Here is a 16,199-nt window from a genome sequence, read left to right as displayed (position 1 = left end):
GACTTGGACAGAAGTGTGGTTATTTACTTATTTATAATCTGCATGCCACTTCTGTGATTTTTAACAAAGACAAAATTTGTTATATTTTCCTGGGTCACTTGATATTAGCATTCAGCATTTCTTGAGCTTCTTGAGGTTTTTTTTTACAGGTATTATTCCTTTCTAATAGCTTTTAGTCTAAATATGATAACCAGTTCGCTGATTGACTGCTCTCACAGATGGGTAGGCCAGGCACATAATTAGGTTTCTTAAAATTATCCTAATCAGTAAGAGAATTTCCATAATATTTGCATATTTACAATGACATTTTCAATTTGTAGATCTTGCTCAGGGTTAAAAAACAATTCCATGATTCCAATTTCTGGAAACCAGGTAAACACTTGAATCAATTACCCTAGAGGCCACCTCCCTCTGTCTGTAATACGACTTTTAGAACTAAAAGCAAAAAAGGATAAAAAACAGTGGCCAGGGTTTTGAGGCACTTAGTAATATATTCATTTAAGTTCAGATATAAAATTTATTAGAAAACTAATGCACTGAGCCAATCACATTGAAAAAATATAGCCTAAATCAGAGAATACAGAAAAATATGTTTACACTAATGAATAGTGTGGAGAATTTCACTTATCTTAAAAGACAAAAATGGAATTTATAACAATAATCTACCCATATTAAGTCATTCATTCATTTATAAAACATTGACTGCCTATCTTCTACATTCGTAATGCTAGACAATCCCCTGAGGTATACAAAAATAATGAAGCATCATTCAAGTTAGTAAGTTTAACATTAATTATGACATGAATCAAGTACTTTTCTGGGCATAGGGGTTAAAAACTCTTCCTTGTAGGCTTTAAGATGGTCACATTAAGTATTAAAATTTAGATATGATAAATCATTTTAATACAATGTCATAGTATATTAGGAGCTGTGAGAGGTCAGGGGAGGAGATTTTGCCTAGTGGTAAGTATCAAGGAAAGCTTTCTAGAGAAGGAAATGTTGGAGCTTGGGAGGGTGATAGGTACATACATAACTAGTAAATGTACAAAATGCAATGTGAAATATCCCATGAGACAGGTTGAAGGAGAGATGTGGTCCGTAGGAGGAAGAAGGATTAATTCCAACTGGGGGAACCTGATGGACTTATCTCAAGGTGGAATTTGAGATGAATTCTGAATAATGAGTAGAATTCCAAATGATAAGTATGCAGTTATTTATCCTTTCAGAACACCTTAGCAAGCACTCATTATGTTCCAGGTACTCTTGGCACTAAGGATTCAGAGATTACTTCTCCATTCCAGGAATTTAGAGTTGATAAGCAGAAAGGCACGTCGACAAGTAAATCACAGAAACAGTGTGGTAAGTGAAATGCACAAAACACTAGAGGGAAATTTAAGAGAGGTACCTAATCCAGACTTGTTGTTCAGAGAACAGGGTACGTGGGGACAAACTATGAACTACGAATAATAAAGAGTGAAAGAAAGCTAGAAGGTATGAGTGTGTGATGTGCTTGGCAAAATAATAAATGCTCTGTTGTTACAAGAGAAATTGCACATGGTAGTGGTGCTTGCAATGAAAAAGAAAATAGACTTCGAATCCATGCAGAAAAATTTGGATCTTTCTATATAAACAAATGTGAACCACTGACATGTTTTTTTTTTCAGTAGGGAAAGAACAATTTATTTATCGAAGGAAACATAAATATGAAGGAGATAATGATTAATTAGAAATGGAAAAAGCATTCAAGAAGCTTATTGCCCAGAATAGTGGGTTACGTGTGTGTGTGTGTATAAAAAAACCAAACTGTAATTCACAGTAAAAAAAAAAAAAAGCAATGTATCTGGTATGCCTGGGTGGCTCAGTGGGTTAAGGGTCTGCCTTCGGCTCAGGTAGTGATTCTAGGGTCCTGGGATGGAGTCCCGCATCAGGGTCCTTGCTCAGCTGGGAGCCTGCTTCTCCCTCTCCCTCTGCCGCACACTCTCTCTTAACAAATAAATAAATAAAATCCTAAAAAAAATAATGTTATCAAAAAAGCCTACACCAAAGATTTTGTTCAGAGTGTGCAAACCTTACTTGTACTGCTGGGAAAGACTTTCTGGTGGTAGTGTTATTTGTTATTAACCTTTTATTTTTAGGATTAGGTAACATTTTGATGCTTACAAATGGAAGAAGAGCTTTCCAAATAGAGGGAAAAGAATAATCAAAGGCAGAAACACAAAAAATGTGGTAGGAAAGAAAGTAGTAGTATATGTTTTGTGAATATAAATAATGTTAAATTGGAAAGAAATGTTTGCAACCTGGAATGATTTGGAAGGTTACTGGACTTTTCTTGTTGGCAACAAAGAAACACTGAATGTTCTGTCTGGGATTCTGAGTAATGTAGTCAGAATCATGATTTCAAAGTGTGGTAAGTATATTGGAGAGGAGGAAGAGAAACCAGTCAAGAAAATAACAAAACTGTTGAAGCCAAGAGACACTGTGGGACTCAATAGGGATGGCAGAGGTGCGGGAGGATTTTGACTTAGTACGGAAAGCAATGGAAAATCATTTCAGGATTTAACGCAGTCAGACTTTAATAATGAAAAGATACTCTATTTTCCATAAGGTGAGGGGATAAATCAGAAAGAGAGAGAAGGAAGATTTAACAAAAGTTGTGAATCAAGCAGTTAGAAAACAGTTGCTGTCACCCAAGTGATAGTGTTAATTTGGGTAGGAGGGTGGTGGTAGCGGAGATGGATGGAAGAAGATGGATTGGATATTTTTTCAGAGTTGAAACTGGGTTTTCTAAACATGTGTACTTAGCATGCTAACAGAAACATATGTGTATGCTAAAGCAAAGGCCTACTACTCAGGAGAGTGGGCATGGCTAACAGTGTCCGATTGGAGTCAATACAAACTGAAACCAGGGGCGTCATCCAGGTGAGAACAGAAGTGAGAGAGAACAGAATGTTGGGTCATATTTTCATTTACCAGCAGGTGAAGGAAAAACAGTCACTGATGAGACTGAGAAGGAGCTTGCTGGAGGGTAAGAAGAAAACAGAGAATGATACTCATGAAAATTAGAGGAATTTCTAGAAAGGGAAGATTACCTATAGCAATTTGCTATACATAAAGCAGTATTGTTTTAAAAAAGAGAGAGAAAATAAGCAAAGGGCATTGAACTTGGTAATTAAGACATAACTGAGTGATTTTAGTTTTTTGGTTTTTTTTTTGTTGTTGTTTTTAATATTTTATTTGTTTATTTGTGAGACAGAGAGAGCACAAGCTGGGAGAGGGGCAGGCAGAGGGAAAAGCAGACTTCCTGCTGAGCAAGGAGCCGGATGCAGGACTCAATCCCAGGACCCTGGGATCATGACCTGAGCCGAAGGCAGAAGTTTAACCAATTGAGCCACCAGCCATCCGCACTGAGTGATTTTGGAAAAGTAGGGCCATTAGATTCTATTATGATTCTCTCTTGTCTTGAGAAGGGTAATAGACCTCTTTGGGAATCTAATGAAAGCTATGGACCAGTTGCAAGTGGAAATAGGCATACACAAAAAATTTCGTCATATAACTTAAGAGTTTTTCTCAGACCCCTTTGAAATCACTTTATACTCCCCACTGTAGCTTAATTGAGGTTAAATATTAAATTGAAGTGCTGATGCATTAGCATTAAAAGTTTCGTGCCCAATATCTAATTAGGCAAAAGAAAACAGGTATATCTACCAGATGGACATTGATAATGAGATGAATCCCATACTTTGAAAACATACAGAGAACTACAAAAGCTGTTGATCACTGCCTTCTCTGGTTTTGACTCTAGACACATCAAAAATGAATCTGCCAAGACCAGTTTTCTGATCTTTTCCTACCTAACATTCCAAGTGTTTTCAGCTGGCCACATATTATTTACTAAATCCATCTCTAGCCTTCTGGGCCCGCTGTATCAAATGTCACAAAGTGTAATTGTTTATGTGTACCGCTCTCGATCAAAATATTCCAGCTGGCGGCTTGAGGGAGGGCTTGAAGAGCAGGAAGAGGGACAGAATGTAAAATGCAGAGGTGCCATACATGAAAAGATTTTTTTCATTTGATGGTTTTATTGCTCGATCTTTTTTGCATCAGTAAGTGCTTTTTCGGCTTTGTCTCTTCGGTGCTATCTGTGGCACAGCATAACGCACGTCAGCCATTACACAGCTTCAGTTTTTAGGGACGGGATTTATTATTATTTCATGCCTCGTTCGCCCTTTACTTGAGTAAATCTGCACTGCTAGCAGCTGTCCCTCAGACAATCTCAACTAGTCATCCCTACTCCTTTATACGATTCTCACTTACCTCCCGCCTCACATAAAAGCAAAGGAAAGCAAACAAACAAAACCCCCTCTGGATTCTCTGACAATTTGGCAAGATTTGGCTAAATTCTCTAGCAAGTACTGTATCCAGCATTACGGACAGCTCGTTCATATCTTACAAACAGAAAGAAACAATACATGTTTGTTTAGTTGTATTTTGTGCTTTCTTGGTGCCGAATGCCGCATGATTTGTCCAGGGAGTTTTCCTATTACTGCTTCCTATAGCATCATTAATTCTGTTCCAACGCTCTTGGCAATGCTTCTATTTTTCTTTATTGTTGTAATAACAAACATTAAGCTGACCTATTAATGACACAAGTAATTTTATTCAGAAAAAGAAGAAAATAAGAGCATTGATAATATTTGGTCACAATTTTTTAAAAAAGATTTATATAATATTATTGATTAAGAACATCTCCAAACACTAAACAGTTTTTTTTTTAACTGAGATAAAAAGAACCTATTTATAACAATAGATTTGGGGGTGAGGCAAATTTTATAAGTGTAAGTGATTATATAAGTGTTAATTTTATTAGTGTAAATTAACCAACTGTATTATACCACATTAAACTACATCCTAATGAAACCCAAATCACTCTGTTTTATTCAAAACTTGATTTTAAGTGATCCCCAACTTTGTCAAAACGGCATGGTTTCCTGTAACAAATCTATTCTTCTTCTTTTACCAACCACTTGTTTTTTTCATAAGGAAGTCACTTCTAAAGAGTTCCATCATACCAACATTGGGGGAAATCCAAGTAACACACTGAGGATGGCTGAGGCACCTAATCCTCTCGTCGTTCTGGCTGAGAAGAAAACGAATGGTGGTAAAAACACTTCTTAAATAACATTCTGAGGAGACGCAGCATTCACAGGAGGCATTGAACACGTAGGCTGAAGCAAACAAATGGCTATGTTCTTCATACTTCTGCTTAAAGAAGAGGCACATATTTGGCCTTAGGTTATGTGTCTCTATTCCGTTGAAATGAGAATGGGTGGTTCAACAACAGTTTGAATGGGGCTGAGTGCCAACAAAATACTTGGAATTCATGTGCTATATTTATTTAACTTTAAGAGATCCCAGCATGTTTCATGTACCTCATTGTTCTTGAAAACTGCATATAAGACAGTGTTGAACAAAGTTTGGAGGGTGATGTCTGCACAGGTCTATATTTGTGAAAGCAATCTTTATTGAAAGCCATTATGCATTAATTATATATCTCTCTCTCTCCTCCTCACTCTCTCTCTCTCTCACACACACATACATACACATACTCTTAGCTCTTACCATGCCCCTACTACATTGCCCATATTACAGGCGGGAAAACCAAGGCAAAGGAAATTCAGCAGTCTGCCTCAGATTCCACTGTTGGTCAGTGACAGGCACTTAATCAACTACTCCATTAAGAACATTTTTTATTGAGAAATAATTGACATATATCACTGCATTAATTTAAAGTGAATAGCATGATGATTTGATTTACACATATTGTGAAACTATTACCAAACAATAGGTTCGGCTAACATCCATCTTCTCATATAGATCCAATAAAAAAGAAAAGAAAGAAGAAAAAAGGACAAAAACTTTCTTGTCATGGGAACTCCTAGTATTTACTCCTTCAGCAACGTTCCTATACATCATAGAGCAGTGTTAGCTATGGTCATCCATGTTGTATATTATATTCCGAGTACTTACTCATCCTGTAACTGGAGGTTTGTACCTTTTAACCATTTTCTTACAATTCCCGTCCTCCCAACCTCTTCCTCAGGTAGTTTTTTTGTTTGATCGTTTGTTTGTTTTGAGATTCCACATATAAGTGAAATGATACAGTATTTGTCTTTCTCTGACTTATTTCACTTAGCATAATACCTTCAAAGTCTATCCATTTTGTAGCAAATGATAGGATTTCCTCATTTTTTAATGGCTGGATAATATTCCATTGCATGTGTATGCATACACATATGCACATATATGTGCATATGTGCATGTGTGTATGTATACACATACCCCAATTTCTTTATCCATTCATCCATTCAGGACACTTAAGTTGTTTCCATGTCTTAGCTATTATAAATAATACTACTATGAATGCAGGTGCAGATATTTTTTTGAATTGGTGTTTTCATTTCCTTTGGGTACATTCTCCAAAGTGAAATTGCTGGATCATATGGCAGTACTATTTTTAATTTTTTGACGATCCTTCATACTGTTTTCCATAGTGACTATATCAATTAGCAATCCCATCAACAGTGTCCAAGGGTCCCCTTTTCTCTACATCCATACTAGCATTTGTCATCTCTTGTCTTTTTGATGATGGCCATTCTAACAGGCATGAGGTGACATCTCATTGTGGTTCTAATTTGCATTTCCCTAATGACTAGTGACGTTGAGCATCTTTTCATGTGTCTGTTGACCTTTTGTATATCTTCTTTAGAGAATGTCTATTCAAGTCCGTTGTCCATTTTTTAATTGGGTCATATGTTTTCTTGCTATTGAGTGGTATGAGTTTTTTCTATATTTAGGATATTAACCCCTTCACAGATATGTATGGGTTTGTAAATATTTTCTCCTATTCTATATGTTGTCTTTTCACTTTGTTGATGGTTTCTTTTGTTGTGCAGAAGTTTTTAGCTTGATGCATTCCCACTTGTTTATCTTTTATTTTGTTGCTTGTACTTTGTGTCATATTCAAAAATCATTACCAAGACCCATATCAAGGAGCTTTATTTCTATGTTTTCTTCTAGGAGTTCATGGTTTCAGGTCTTACATTTAAGCCTTTAATCCACTGCAAGTTAATTTTTGTGAGTAATGTAAATATGTGTCCAGCTTTATTCTTTTGCATGTGAATATCCAATTATTCCAGCATCATTTACTGAAGAGACTCCATTGAATATTTTTGGCTCCCTTGTCCAATATTAGTTGATGGTATAGGCTTGGGTTTATTTCCAGGCTTTTGATTCTGTTTCATCATGTCTGCCAATTCTACGTGTCTGTTGTCATTCCAACACCATACTGTTTTGATGACTATACCTTTATAGTATAGTTGAAATTAGGAAGTGTGATGTCTCCTGCTTTGTTCTTCTTTCTCAAGATTTCTTTGGCTATTCAGAGTCTCTCATGGTTCCATATACATTTTACAAGTATTTTTATTTTTACTTCTATAAGAAATGCCATTGGAATTTTGATAGGGATTGCATTGAATCTATAGATAGCTTTTGTTAGTATTGACATTTTAATAATATTAATTCTTCCAAGCCATGAACACGAGATAACTATCTATTTATTTCTGTCTTCTTCAGTTTGTTTCATCAATGTATTATAGTTCTCAGTGTAGAGATCTTTTATCTCTTTAGTTAAATTTATTTCTGAGTATTTTATTGTTTTTGATGCTATTATTTTTTTAAAGATTTTATTTTTTTATTATTTTTTATTTTATTATTTTATTATTATTTTTAAAGATTTTATTTATTTATTCGACAGAGATAGAGACAGCCAGTGAGAGAGGGAACACAAGCAGGGGGAGTGGGAGAGGAAGAAGCAGGCCTCTAGCAGAGAAGCCTGATGTGGGGCTTGATCCCGGAACGCCGGGATCACGCCCTGAGCCGAAGGCAGATGGTTAACTGCTGTGCCACCCAGGCGCCCCTGTTTTTGATGCTATTATTGAGATCAACTTCTTTATTCTTCTTTTTCAGAAAATCCATTTTAGTGTATAGAAACACAACTGATTTCTGTATATTAATTTTATATCTTGCAACTTCACTAAATTCATTAACTAGATCTAATAGTTTTTTTGTGGAGTCTTTAGGATTTTCTATATATAAAATCATGTCATCTGCATATAGAGAATTTTACTTCTTCCTTTCCAATTCTGATACTCCCCCCCCCACTCCTCCTTCTTCTCTGTCACCTGATTCTAGTACTACGTTGAATAAAAGTGATGAGAGTAGCATCTTTGTCTTGTTCTTGATCTTAAAGGAAAAGCTACCAACATTTACCACTATGATGTTAGCTGTGGGCTTGTCATATATGGCCTTTGTTAAGATATGTTCCTTCTATACCTAATGTGTTAAGTTTTCATCATGAATGATGTATTCTGCATCTATTGAGATGATTATATGATTTGTTTTCTTCCATTCTATTAATGTATTATATCACATTGATTAATTTCTATATGTTGAACTATCTTTGTATCCTAGGGATACATCCCACTTGATCATGGTGAATAATCCTTTTAATGTACTGCTGAATTTGATTTGCTGTACTTTTATTGAAAACTTGTACATCTATATTCATCTGGGATACTGCTAATAGTTTTCTTTTCTAGTGGTATCATTTTCTAGTTTTGGTATCAGGATGATGCTGGCCTCATGAGTTTTGGTGTCCCTTCATCTTCAAATTTTTGGAAGAGTTTGAGAAGGATTGGTATTAATTCTTTAAATGCTGAACAAAATTCACCAGTGAAGCTATCTGGTCCTGAGCTTTTCTTCTTTGGGAGATTTTTGATTACTGATTCAATCTCCTTACTAGTAATTGGTCTATTCAGATTTTCTATTTCTTCCTGATTCAGTCATGGTAAGTTGTATGTTTCTAAAAGCTTTCCCATTTCTCTTAGGTTGTCCAGTTTTTTGGCATATTATTGTTCATAATATCAAGAATGCTTTGTTCACTAAACTATATGTCTGTTTTATTTCAATAATCCAATCTAAATTTTGTGACTTGCATTTATTTCTGAAAATTTGTAGGCCTGAAGTTTCAGAGAGACTGGGTCAGTTTAGATCATCTAACCAGGTTATCGTTGGAAAAATAACATGACCCAGTATCCTGTGGATTCCATCAAGGTATTGCACATAACAGACACAGTTTCCTAAGAGAAGCTTAGTTTCACTTGATTGAGAATGTAATGAGTACTTATAGGCAAAAATATTCTAGTGTTAGGAATATGTTAGGCATTAACTATTTTCTTTTTAGGATTCTTTGTTTTTACTCATAATATATTAAAGTACTGGCTAGGTTTTATAGCCCCCTCATGCCTATTTAATAGCTGAGAGTGTTCAAGCTGAGTATTATGGTACATTAGACCCTAGTTGACGGCAAAATGAAATATGGTTCAATTTCCTAAGGTTCCTAAGCAGAAATCCTATAGAAATAAAATGTAAGCAAATTGCTACTCCCAGAATTTCTGCCTAGACTATTCTAATCATACCCACATCCCCATTGCTGTAACACCCCAGTTAATTCCCACCTATTTTTTTAAGGCCAGGTCAAGTATTAATTTTTTATAAAGCTCTAATTCTTCCAGGAAGAGTTATATTTTCCCCTCTTGCTTCTACAGAACTTTGCATGGATCTTTTTCTACTCCAACACTTTCCAAATGGATGTCTAAGAGAAATCAGACAATAGAGACCGTCATTTTCTTCTGTATATTCCCAATGCTTGCGAAGTACCTGATAACTGAATGTTACTGAATAGCAGTCTTGCTTAAATTCATGAAACAGGGTTTAGTCATCCACCAGATTTTAGTTTTAGTCAAAGAGTTGGTATGTTTCCATGTTGAAAATGGGTTTCACACCATCTTATCGCTTAATTGCTTAAAACACTTACGGATAAATAGCAACAGTTCTCTTAGGAGTTTGTGACTTACCTTACTTGACTTGTGGTCCACATTGAAAGTAGCAATTGCATCCTCTGTTTTTTTCCTCCCAGATTTGGTTATTACATATTCAGCAAGTTTGTTTGCTAAATAGGTCTTTCCAGTACCACTAGGTCCTGAGAGTATAATTCTGTGATGCTCCATCAACAAGTTAAAGTACCTTTGGGTAATTGGTTTAGGAATCAGTGTATCAAAAACAAAACTGTCCACACTGTTTTCTTCTACCCCTGAAGGAAGAAACAAAGGGAAGAACACGCCTTATTGTTCTACAGAAGCTGGAATTTAAAATATAGCGTTAACCGACAACAGAGTTTTATTAGTCATAAGGATGCAAGCCTTGTAAAATGTTTTCCTTGATATTTCTATCTCACAACCACGTGTTGCCATTTTAAGACAAAAAAACATTAGTAATAAGGCAGAGTGAACATGAAATGAAAGTAAGCTGTTTCCTTTTGTACAGACTTCCCTCCACTGTCTAGTTCAGGTTTACCACTTATGTTTCCAGGGAGAAATGGAAGAATTACTATAAATTCTATTATAATATCTTCCTTCCCTTTGAAGGTGGCAGTTTTGTTAAGAATAAATGTAAATATTTAAATATACGTGTGTGTTCTTCCATTTTCTTCCTATTTTCTCCTTCTCTTCATTCTCTTTTATCTCTCATTGCAAACCCCAGCTGTACAACCACTTAAGCTTTTGGAGAATAAAAATTGTGATATTTGGCAAGGAATTAAGAGGCAAAGCAACAGTATCTCCTTTTACTAACCTACGCACCTTAATCACAAAATCAAATGTTGGCAAATTCCTCTATTAATCCCGTCTATATAGATGTGCTCTGACTCTTTAACATATATGAACAAGGAATTATGGAACAAGTATACTTTTGACATTCCATTAGCCTATAATTAATCATATCATCCAAAGCAAACAGAATTTCTTAGCCTCAATTCTTAACATCTCTTCTCTATTCCCAGTGGGTATTTATTAAGTACACATATTTTAAAATCAGATACAGTGATGAATATATTACTTTGGGATAGGCAAGGAATTCTTTGAGTCTTCCCTAAATGAAAGATGATAATGGAGAAAACCTAGAAATTTGTAATTCCCTAAATCACATTCCCTTCCTTGAGTCTTGGAGAATCTTCAAAATTACATTCCAGGTTTCACATCCCAGAAGTCAAAGAATTTCGTTTACTTGAATTTTAGTGTTTTTAGTAAGATTTTAGTGTTTTAAAAATAAATATGTCCCATTTCATACTAAAACTATCAATGTAGTTAACACAGTTTTCAAATATGAAAATTGGAACTGAAATGAGAAAGAAAGAGAGGAAGGAAGGAAGGACGGATGGACGAAAGAAAAAAAAAATGTTGGTTAAAAAAATACCATTATGTTTTTATTTTCATTTTTGTTTTTACCTTTCAGGTTCACAGTAATGATGTTATTATCTCCAACAAGGTATCCACAAGGTAGCAGTTCAGGCACTTCTAGGCTATGGGATCTAATTAAATCTCCTATACAATAGCTAGCAATGCAGTCAGAGCTCAGACCAAGGCTAGTGGATGTATCGATTCGGAACACATATTCCTAAAATGATACATACAAAAAGGAAGTCAAAACAGAGATTCAACTCATCTACAACAAATACAAAGCTCATGGGGGTATGAAGCTAGCTGTCAAGAATTTTGGAATGGGTAATAAAAGAATTATTAATATCACACAGCACAAAGAGAGAAAGCTTTCTTTACTACTTGAAATGGAGGCGAGGAAAAGCAGATATGTCTACATTATTAAAGCTAAGGAAAGCACCTAAGATAAAACATATTCAAAAATTAGTATTGGGGTATCTTGCACAACTTACCTTAAAGAGACGTCTAATTACACCATCTAAGACATCCCACTTGGTTTTCCCACTAACGCCAATGGATCCGATCAAATATGCCTGAGACTTCTGATCCTAAATAAGAATAGAATAAAACATGATAAAACCCAATTAGATGTCTTGTTTTATTACTACATTTTCTACTACAACATACTAATGTACTAATAATTAAGACTAAAATGTTTATTAAGCCAATGGGTTTTATTGTAATAGACACATACAGTATATTATATAAAATAAAACATATCCTAACAAACTAACTAAACAAATAAACAAAGTAACATCAATAGCAACAACATGAAAGAGAGATATGAGAAGAAGTGGAATTGTATAGAAAACTGATTTATGACCAGTTCGGTAGTAGGGAAAATAGTCTTTTGCTTTAATGCGGTGGGTCCATTCTGGAAGAGAAGCAGTTTGGTAGAAGGGAAATGGGGACAGAAATGGAAGAGAACTATTTCATATGAGCCCTAGAACTTCATCTTACTCATTTTGTGATCCTCTCTATGCTAAGCCTAAAATTCAGCTTTTTTATTTGTTAATTTAGATTATATCTAAAACCGAATCTTTCTTTTTTAAGATTTATTTTATCTATTTTAGAGAGACAGAGAGAGAGCACGTGAGGCGGGGGGCAGAAGGAGAGGGAGAGAGAGACTCTCAAGCAGACTTTCCACTGAGTGCAGAGCCCGAAGTGGGGCTCAATCTCATGACCCTGAGATCACAAAGTAAGCAGAAACCAAGAGGAACACAACTGACTGTGCCACCCAGAAACCCCTAAAGTCTAATCCATCTTTTAAAAATGTGTTATCCACAGTAGCACAGCATTCACGAATTTACAAAACAGTTCCCATTTTGAATTTATTAGAAAATTCACTAAAAGAGCATGTCAGGAAATCCCACAGGACTCATTTTATCAAGCAAAGAATCCCTTTTCAGTACAAAGAGTGGTCCTAAATTTATTATAATTTTGTTGTAGGATGGGATTTTGAGGACTTCGTACATACATTGGACAAATAAACAATTCAAGATTTATAGTCTAAGTGGAGCCTCTTTTAGGATGACTGGAAATGGTTACATAACATAGTGATCATGATGCCAGTAGATATAATTAGCTAGTTGATATGTTACAATCCTGATTCTTGTCGCCAACTGCATTCATCCTTAAGAGGTGACAGAATAATAACTGAGTCAAATATTAGCAGATATGGATTCTACAACACAGAATATCTACCACTTAATTTAAAAATGTGATTTTAGGTAAGTCATTTAGCCACCTCAGAGCCTCGATTTTTTTCATCGGTGACATTTACCTCTATAAGGGTAAATGATTATTACCATCATTTAGATATAATCCAAGTTAGAAGCCAATAACTTTTTCAGAAAAAGTTAAGAAGTTCACAGCAAACCATTGCGATTTTTTTTTTTTTAGTATTCTTAAGGACTGAATGTTTATGTCTCCCCAAAATCCATATGTTAGAGCCATAACCCTTAATGTGATGATTTTTGGAAATGGAGCCTTTAGGAGGAAATTAGATTAGGTCAGTAGAATGGGGCTCTCATGGTGGGATTAGTGACTTATATGCAGGGAAGGAGAGAGAGACATCCATCTCTCTCTCTCTCCAAGTATACAATACTTTGGAAAGGACATGTGAAGACAGTATCAAGAAGGTGGCTATCTACAGTGCAATGAGAGACTTCCCACTAGGAACCAAATCAGCCAGTACTTTGACATTGGGCTTCACAATTGTGATAAAATAAATTTTTGATGGTTAAGCACCCAATCTATAGTATTTTGTTATGACAGCCCAAGAAGGCTAAGATAACTACTTTCAATGTTCAAAAACATTGCTTTTTAGAATTATTTTTAAAAAGAAAACTTGTTTTCCAGTATTATTGTAACCCAGTCAAAATGAATGCTCATACAATCCTTTCTAAGTAGCTGCTTTTAAATGAGAAATAGTTTAAGCTTCACTGAGACTATTATAGTCTTTTGCATGAAGACCCACTTGGGAAAATCAGGCACAAATCTGCAGCTCAAGCAGAAGGTTTATGGCATTGGAATTCTTTGAATATTTGCTCAGTGTAAAAATTCACAAGTGCTTACTTTTCAAACTTCAATACTTCAATTATTTTAAAGTTCCGAAGGAGTTTTTGTTTTTCTGTTTGATAGGAAAAAAATTCAGAGACTTACAAATTTGTATCCTTGGCCACTCAAGTACAAATCCAGCTTGAAATAATAGTTTTAGTTTTAAAAAAAGGTCTTGAGTCATGATTTGATAGCAGCACTTGATTTCAGAAAAGTTAAAATACTTTCCTTATCAGCTTAGACTTTGCTTACAAATGATACACACAAGTAGCATCAATAGAATTGTAATCATACTAAGTTCAGTAAACGTATCTTTCCAGTGTCTAGCATATTCATATAGCTTATAGTCTCCTCTTTGTACAACGACTACATTGACAGCTCTAGTAACATGTGTACACATTATAAATATCACCTGTATTTTATAGGTGACACCAAAGGCATGTTAGACAAGATGTTGATGTCAAAGGAAGCAATGTTTCTTTTTTGAAGTTATAGAAATGAGAATGGTTGACAACCAATACTGTCTTCAGTGAAAGAGAATGATGTACTGAGACACATTTCTATCTATAGGATGGTGTCATTTCTTTTGAGTCCCTAACTTTCATGCTTTTATAACATATTAAGCCAATGCCAAGACACACACTGCTGATAGTATATTTACCAGGACAAATATTCAAATATAAAATACATTTGATTCATGCTCATGCTTTAGTAATAAAGGATTTAAGATTAAGAACATACCTTTGCTCGGCCGTAGCCCTTGCTTATGGAGACTATAATTTTCACACTGCGGCCATCTTTGTGTCCAGTTGTATCACCAGGATCATCTAGCAAAATATCTACCAAATTTTCAAAGAAGTAAACATACACACATACACATACACCACAATAGAGTCACATTAGTTTGGAATTGTTTTTTGTCATTGTTTTCTCCCTCATAGTTTTATATCTTCCAGTGGGAATATTTGGCCTTTTTGTTTCCCATTCTAGCCTAACTGGTTTGAAAAATCTCAGCTTTCAAGAAGATGAATTAGTGTGCATGGACTGAAGTCTCAGTCGAAGAATTTATTTCTGCCTTCATGGATCTGCATCCACATACTGGGCCATTGCCTTCAGATGAGGAAATAAGGGGTTTGTTTTTCTATTATACCCAGGACTGAGGAATACCTGAGTAATATTCAGTTACCATTGTAACTGTGACAAACGGAAAAGCAATTTGATTTTTCTATCCACCCTAAAATATCCAAGCTCCATACCCATGTAATTTATGAATGCTAAGGTGCTGAGATTGGCTGTCAACTGAAATTATTTTCAAGCATTTGGCACATATCCAGCTATATTACTGCTTATATTATATTTATAATTATTAGGTACTGTTATTGAATTTCAACCACAGCATTATACTTCCCTACAGAAGTACATTAATTATCATTCTCCTGTACCCTTTATGCTTCTAGTTTTAAAACCAAAATAGTATTTCTAGTAATCAGCTAAGACTTACAGAAGCATGGTAAAGCTAGCTAACCTTCAAAGCACCAGCCTTTAAATGGAATTAAAGATTAATTTTCAAAATATATTATATGAGATTAATGCACAATTTGGATAAATATTAACGTCAACTCTCCCACATATGTTTTCCTTTGACAATAATGTTATTATAGAGCCATGGTTAATATGAATATGGTGCTCTGTGGACAAAAGAAACTCAGTTACGTGCTAAAGAGCACATGTGTCTGGTGACGAGGGACCTCAATTACTCTGACTATAAATTTATAGGGATAACGGCTTATGTGTGTTCTATCAGAGAAATGATAATTTAATCTAACAGCTTCTGAAAACAGAATGGTCCTATTGCCTTAATAATTAAGAATATGCAATTCCACAAAGAAAGGAGTAAAAAAAAAAAAAATGCCCTAAGACCGTAACAAAGATCAACAAAATATGAGGAATATGGATATTTTTGCTAGAAATTTTTAAGTCCTCAAAGATAATCTCCTTACTAGACATTTAATTATTTTACCAGATTAATATGCTCACAATCTCTCATCTTGTTGCTTATCTCAGTCAAAAATAAACCTCTTCGCCAAGTGTCATTTTAATCCTCTTGCTCTTTTTCTTAGAGGTTTAAAGATTTTTTTTTAATTTGAGAGAGAATGAGAGAGAGAAAGCATGAGACAGGGGAGGGTCAGAGGGAGAAGCAGACGTCGTGCTGAGCAGGTAGCCTGATGCAGGACGCGACCCGGGGTC

The 16,199-nt window shown here is 35.1% G+C and overlaps 1 protein-coding gene across 2 annotated transcripts in view; it reads right to left on the bottom strand.

The window, feature by feature from the left end:
• NAV3 (neuron navigator 3) overlaps positions 1-16,199 on the bottom strand; it is a 340,442-nt gene that overhangs the window by 14,414 nt on the left and 309,829 nt on the right. For both annotated transcript variants that reach the window (XM_008684333.2, XM_008684334.2), the window contains 4 exons: positions 14,694-14,791; positions 11,846-11,941; positions 11,403-11,571; positions 9,975-10,210 (listed from right to left, as the gene is read on the bottom strand). In XM_008684333.2, the coding sequence (XP_008682555.2) occupies positions 9,975-10,210; positions 11,403-11,571; positions 11,846-11,941; positions 14,694-14,791 (599 nt within the window). The remainder of the gene's footprint in view (positions 1-9,974; positions 10,211-11,402; positions 11,572-11,845; positions 11,942-14,693; positions 14,792-16,199) is intronic.

The sequence above is a fragment of the Ursus maritimus genome, unplaced genomic scaffold (assembly GCF_017311325.1).
Source record: "Ursus maritimus isolate PB19 unplaced genomic scaffold, ASM1731132v1 scaffold_21, whole genome shotgun sequence".
Classification (NCBI taxonomy): Eukaryota; Metazoa; Chordata; class Mammalia; order Carnivora; family Ursidae; genus Ursus; species Ursus maritimus.
Note: the sequence above shows the minus strand (reverse complement) of the source record. Positions and strands in the feature narration are given on the sequence as shown.